Raw genomic sequence first — 6726 nt, forward strand, 5'->3', positions numbered from 1 at the left:
GAAGACAAAAACTTGTTTAGATGATCAAATTGATGTCTCTAACTTAGTGTTTAGTTCAATGCTACAGTATCTACCAATTTGCTAAAATGATCAAATCCTCAGTTTCTTAACTCAAGACCAAGATCAAATAACATATAACCATCAAACACAACACAATTTCAACATGTTCAACTACTAATTTCAATAACTGAAATAGGTGTTAATGGTCGTCGTTAAGTATACCAAATCGTTCAAATATTATAAAATGGTAAGATCAAGTAGTATTTTCCAATACTAAGTTAATACCAAAAGTTTTAATGTTGTAAAACTTTTAATTTAATAGATTTTTTTTTCAATATTTATTGAAATTAGTCAATATGTCCTCAATTCTTTTTTTTCTTTCCAAGCCTCTGTTTTTGTTAAAATGAGTTAATATAGTTTATTCTGTTAGATTAACCTTGACGTTGTTAGAAGGGTGATGATTTAACATATTCACATTTCACATGGATGATTATTTGAAACAATAGAACAAGATGAAAACGTGTCACCTTTGCTCGTTTATGTAGTTAGACTACTTTCTTATTCTTTTTTTTCTCTCTTTCTATTCTGTTTAGGTGTGTCCTTCATTTTCTCATCAATGTTTTATTATTTGTCTTTATCATTATGCAAGTGTAATACTTAGAAGTTACAAAATTAATGTAATTCCTCTCATGGTAATGGGAGTAGGAGTTATGGAATTGTATTCATTTGTGTGGAGATTTATTTATTAGTATATCGAGAACAATTGTATCTAAGAACGGTGGAAAATAATTTTAAGATAATCTTAAATACAAGATTAGAGTTATGAAATTTTATTTTGTAAAAATTAGTTGGATACGTATATTCATTTGTCTTCAAATCCAAATTTGTCTCCACTACTACACTGCAAAAAATTTGCTTCTAAATTTGGCAAACTTTCAACCTACAAAAACAATCCTATATATTTACTCAAATCTAGTTTCTTTTTTCAATCTTCCCAACATAATTACAATAAATGGGTACAGAAACTCTTAAAATGCGATTATTTTTTTTCTTTCCGCAAGTTTCTTCATTCATTATGTTTACAAATAACATTCTTCATTATTTCATTGGTATAAAATAGATTTACATAAATTATTTTGATCGAATTACATCTCTTATTGTAAATAAGGGTTGATATAAAAGAGAAAGCACCTTTATGTTATATTCACACTTACATAAAAAAAAAGTCACGTCAATATAATAACTAACGTAAAAAAAGTTTCAATTTACTCAATTTCTAGGCATCAAAATAAGAAAACAATATATTTTATGTTGATTATGAAATTAATCAACGAAAAATGTCAAATGTTACTTTCTACGACAACGGGAAAATCTTTCCCTTTGCAACTATCCCCTTTATAACTAGTTATTTAGTCTAGAAATAACACTCTTCATAATATTGGTGATGTTTGTTTTGTTCTTCTTGTATGTACTTGTTATTTGTAGTTATTTAAATTAATATTAAATATGTTTTTGTCTTTTAATTTTTAATAAAAATTAAAATTAGTTTTTTTTTAAAATTTTAAATCAATTTAGTCTTTTATCTTTATAACTTGATGAATTTAGTCATTTTAACCAAATTTTGTTAAATTTATTTAATAACGTTTGTATTATTTATACTATTTAATGTGTTAAATAAATTTAATAAAATTAAGTTAAAATGACTAAATTTACACATTTTTAAAATTAAAATATTAAATTGGGTTAAAATTTTTAAAATATAAATTCAATTTTCACAAAAAATTAAAAAATCAAAATAACATTTAATCTTTTTAATTATAACACATATTTCTCCCTAAAATTATCACGTGATGATCCAACCATCATAAGTTCAAGAAAAGGAGTGCGAGAACCATAATTTATTCAAGATTCATATTCTACTTGTACAAAACAAATAGTTACCATTTCTCTGTAGAGACACAAGCCACATAAAACAAAAGTTACTTACGTGCAGCAGATCTCTCAAACACTATTCTTTCACTCTACTCTAATGTTAAAGATGAAACGTGGAAGATTGGAAAACACCTTCTTTATAAGGTGACTAGATACCACTACTTTGAGTAACTTAATAGTTTCTTAATCATCTCATCCCATAGTGTAAGAAGCTGCTGGTAAGTTTATTACTGTAGTCTTAACCTTTGTCATCATGTTAATACTGTTGGTAATTCCTTGAGAACCAATTCCACTATCCTTCAGTCCCTGCAAAAATCATATTTGCTTGTTTAGAAAAAGAAATTAAGTAAAGTGACATGGTGAAGTGATCAAATCTTATTGAATGTCTGTGATACAAACACTTACTGTTTTACACTTGGAAATAGGCCAAGGTGTATATATCAATGTTATCAAAATATTTTGCACTCACAGTATATAATTCTTATTCCATGTTGTCACTGTATGTGTATATAAACTAAAGTCATCAATTCATGATGGTGTGTTGAAATAAATGAGGAATTTTTTCTATCTTTTTTTATTGGTAGAAACCTTTGAATTTGCTTCCTGTAAAAAGGAGTTCTGCAACTAGTATTACAACCTACACAAATTTTATGGCAACTTGGCAAATGTAGAACAATTTTCACCTGAAAAGGAAAGTGATCAGGTCCACGAGATGGTGCTGAGTTAATTTGAACTGTTCCTGTCTCCATTGCATCACTTATCAACATTGCTTTGTTAATGTCTTTGGTGAAGACACATCCCTGCATTATACATATGATTAAATTAAACAAAGGAAAGCAAACATTTCTGCTTTGTAGTAGATAAAATGGCATTGGGAGTTTTGACTGAGACCCCACTCAAGATTATGCTGTCACTCATGTGATCATGAATATGATGAAAACAAGTTTAGATTTAAATGGACAATCCACTTAGCACACTAGATATTCACAAAAGCATCCTATTTCTGAAAATAAAACACTGCTCAAACTTTTAAGCTCATTTAGCAAGTGAAAATTGATTCTAGTTTACACTTTCTGGTAGAAAATTCCAAATATGAAATTAAATCTTACCTCTAATAAAAATGATAAAATTAAATATTGATGAACTGTACAATACCTGAAGGCCAAAATTGCTGGCATTACAGTGGTGGATTCCCTCCTCAACAGAATTTATTCTGATAACTGGCAAAACTGGTCCAAATGGCTCCTCCCATGCTATCCTCATATCAGGACGAACATTATCCAACAGCAATGGCCAAATGAGATTTCCTTCCCTTCTGTATTCCTGGCAGAATGTTGCTCCTTTCTCCTTAGCATCCATTACCAATCCTTCAATGAAGTTAGCAGAGGATTCTGTGACAACTGGTGTTACATCACAGTCATTCTCAGGTGGTCCAACAGTTAACTTGGCAACTTTATCGTTGATTTTCTTAACAAGGGTGTTGGCAACCGATTCCATGACCAAAACAACCTTTACAGCAGTGCATCTTTGACCACTGGCATAAAATTTTTCACAGCATTTGTATTAGGATTTATGAGTATTGCTGTCAAGGGAATTTATGCAGCCACAATGAGAAAATTGTAATGTATAAATGAATAAGTTCACATACTGATGTTTTAAACTTGGGAATATGTGAAACTTCCACATTAATCATGAAATTCAAGGACGCCTTTAGTGGATTTTGTTGCATGAACTGTTTCCTTCTTTACATTATTGTTCCATAAAATAACTTCAGTGAATGAATTACCTTTTGGAGGGTAGAGAAACAAATAAGAAAGACAAGATCACATGTCTCATTCCCATGTCTTTATTTGTTTTATCCTTCTATTTAATACTTTTTCTCTTTCTTAATACTGCATCCATTCTCAAATAAACAAAATTCACAATTAAGAGATAGATTATATTTGCCTTAAATTTTACTAATTTTCTAATATTTTTATTAAAAAATATCTGAGAACAGAATGAAGTATCACACTATCAGTGGTGTAGGTTGAAGGTATTAAATAAAGATATTTTTTGTCAAAATATAATAACATTTTACTTCCTCTAAATATTTCTTAATCTATGAATGTTAACCTTAAAGATCTAGCATATGGAAAGGAGGTAATACAAATTTCCATAGGAAAATCCCGGTCCATATGTTAAATGACTAATGAAGCAAAATTGCAGTTTCTCCTGTAACATAATTTAAAGTCCATTATTACCTGTAAGAGAAAGCTCCTTTCACCATGTTAGCAGCTGCCAAATCCAAGTCAGCATCTTCAAGAACAATGCATGCATCTTTTCCTCCCAGCTCCATTTGAAGAGGAACCATGCCAGCCTTCTTTGATATTGCTATTCCGGTGTCTCCACCAGTAAAACTGAGGATTATTGTGAATTAGGTGGGGAAACTCTCAGTCAAAAATGCAATGACAAAACACCTCTCAACTAAGCAAAAAACTCCCAGTCACTATTCTATCTTCATAATTTGGTACAACATCACTCATATTTTTCATGTTATATCTTAGAATTACTGTTGCAATTACTACATGTCAGCATAAAAAAGATGATCATGATGAATTTATCAAGCTTGAACATATCTAGTTGGAAGTTGGAACTACATTTGCAAATTAGGAAGCACATGAATTATTACATAGAAAACAATAACCATTATATCATACTGGAGGACAACAATTACAATATAGAAAAATAAATGCATATTACCTTATGCAGTTCACCCCCGGATGCATTGTAAGAAAATCACCAATCTCAGAACCTTTTCCTGTGACACAGCTAATAAGACCTTGGGGAAAACCAGCCAAATGAAAGCAATGCACCATGTGTAATGCAGCCACGGCACCCTGTAAAGATTAAGAGATAAGCAAGTTGTCTGACTCAAAGCATTCAAAATATAGAGAGCCCTTTAGATTTTATCTGAATTAAATAATGGTAACACTAACTATCAAAAGCTAATAAGTACATGCTATATAAGTAGTTGCATACCTGAGTGGGGGGTTTAAGAACAATGGAGTTTCCAGAAATAAGAGCTGGAGCAATCTTTGAAACAGCCAGATTAACAGGATAGTTAAAAGGTGGAATGGCTAAAACAACTCCAAGTGGAATCTGCAATCAGAAATATCTCAAAATAATGCCTCATTTACAGTAACAAGATCATGCATAAAGTCTAGGATATTGTTGAAATCTCACTTGGATCAGAGATATGGTCGATAGTCCTTATAAGATTTAGATAATCCACAGCACATGAACCAGAGATATGTTCAATGTAGTAATTATATTATAGGTTTTGTAAAGAGTTTATAAGTCCAAATCCTAAGATGGTACTAATGTTTATCTTATCACTAACTGTCTAGTGGAATGTGAGTCATTACTTGGTGAAAAAAATAGTAAGATTTTTGACATTGCGACGCGAGGGAAAAAGTAACCATAGTTAATGGTTGGTGTTACAGCCACCATCTCTCAAAGTGAAAGGTCAAAATAAAAAATACCTTGGAAGAGAGACAGTATTTGGTTCTATCATTGCCTGGAAAACTATCAGAGACCAGAAACTTTCCTTCCCCAAGAATTCTTACACCTTCCTCAGCACAATATGAGATCAAATCTCCTGATCTGACCACCTACATAAAAAACAAAGCATTTAAAAGGAAAGTGAAAACCAAGACCAAAATGGACAAATCTCATAAACGTGCAACATAAACCTCAATATTCCCATCAAGGATTCCTGCATGGTATTTGAATGCTAAAAGTTAAAACATAAAAGAAAAAAAGTGGGGGAAAACAAGGTCTTGAAGATGTACATACTTCAGTGACAGCATCTTTAGCTGGCTTTGCAATCTCCTTAACCAGACACTCAGCAATAGATGCTTTGTGTTCCTTCAGTATTGCTGCAGCCTTGTGAAGCAACTCTGCTCTTTTCCACAGTGGAGTCTTGGCCCATGATTTTTGAGCTGTTTTTGCTGATTCCATGACGCTATCAACCTCTTCCCGGGTACAAGCTGTTTGATATTCAGTCAAAGAGAATCAATATCCCAAATTTACAACTTACAACCCTTAAAACAAAACTCAAAAAAAGACAGTACCATCATGCTGTATTAATCATGATTTCCAGCAACAAAACATGACAAAACTAAATGATCATATTGTTAATTCTTTTCCAATCAAATTGTGTCAGAAACCAATTTGGTATAGACATGGTTTTGATATTAGGATGTGTTAACAATACCTTGGACCTTGAAGTGGGGCTTCCTAGTGGAGGGATTGATGATGGGAACGGATTTCCCAGAAGAGGACTTGTTCCAGCAGCCATGTGCATAGTACTTGAAGACATCACCATCTATGATCTCTCCAAAGGTTTCAGTGGCAGCCATCTTGAACAAGTGATTCCATATGATTTGAGGTTTGAACTTTGGCTTGCATATGTATATATTTATATTGATTATATTGATATTGATGATGTGGTTGGAAATTTTTTATTGGAGTGAGTTCAGACAGAGTCAATGAACAGCTACAAATGCTGCTAATATTTTGTGCCAAGTCTAGTTTAGTCCTTGACCGATCAGTGTGCTCTTCATGCAGTTTTGTAGGAATTAAAATGAAAGTTTTTAGTCATTGTTAAATTACTAATTTTGTTCATTAACTATAGGACACGCTCCTATTAATTTGTGGAGCATGATGATATTCATAGATAACACTACCAGAATTCGTGTTCAAGGTGTCATGTGAGAGCTATAGTGTTTTTAATTATAATTGAAATTTAAA

At 31.6% G+C, this 6726-nt stretch overlaps 1 protein-coding gene across 1 annotated transcript; it reads right to left on the reverse strand.

Moving 5' to 3' along the window:
- Window positions 1-1883: 1883 nt before the first annotated feature.
- LOC108337515 (NADP-dependent glyceraldehyde-3-phosphate dehydrogenase) lies at window positions 1884-6386 on the reverse strand. Its single transcript, XM_017574063.2, has 9 exons — window positions 6191-6386; window positions 5770-5963; window positions 5457-5585; window positions 4954-5073; window positions 4675-4811; window positions 4176-4331; window positions 3088-3466; window positions 2616-2732; window positions 1884-2238 (listed from the first exon to the last, which is right to left on the reverse strand). The coding sequence occupies exons 1-9, from the start codon at window positions 6333-6335 to the stop codon at window positions 2125-2127; spliced, it is 1491 nt and encodes a 496-aa protein (XP_017429552.1). The 5' UTR covers window positions 6336-6386; the 3' UTR covers window positions 1884-2124.
- Between the last annotated feature and the right edge of the window lie 340 nt (window positions 6387-6726).

The sequence above is a fragment of the Vigna angularis genome, chromosome 7, assembly GCF_016808095.1.
Source record: "Vigna angularis cultivar LongXiaoDou No.4 chromosome 7, ASM1680809v1, whole genome shotgun sequence".
NCBI classification, from domain to species: Eukaryota; Viridiplantae; Streptophyta; class Magnoliopsida; order Fabales; family Fabaceae; genus Vigna; species Vigna angularis.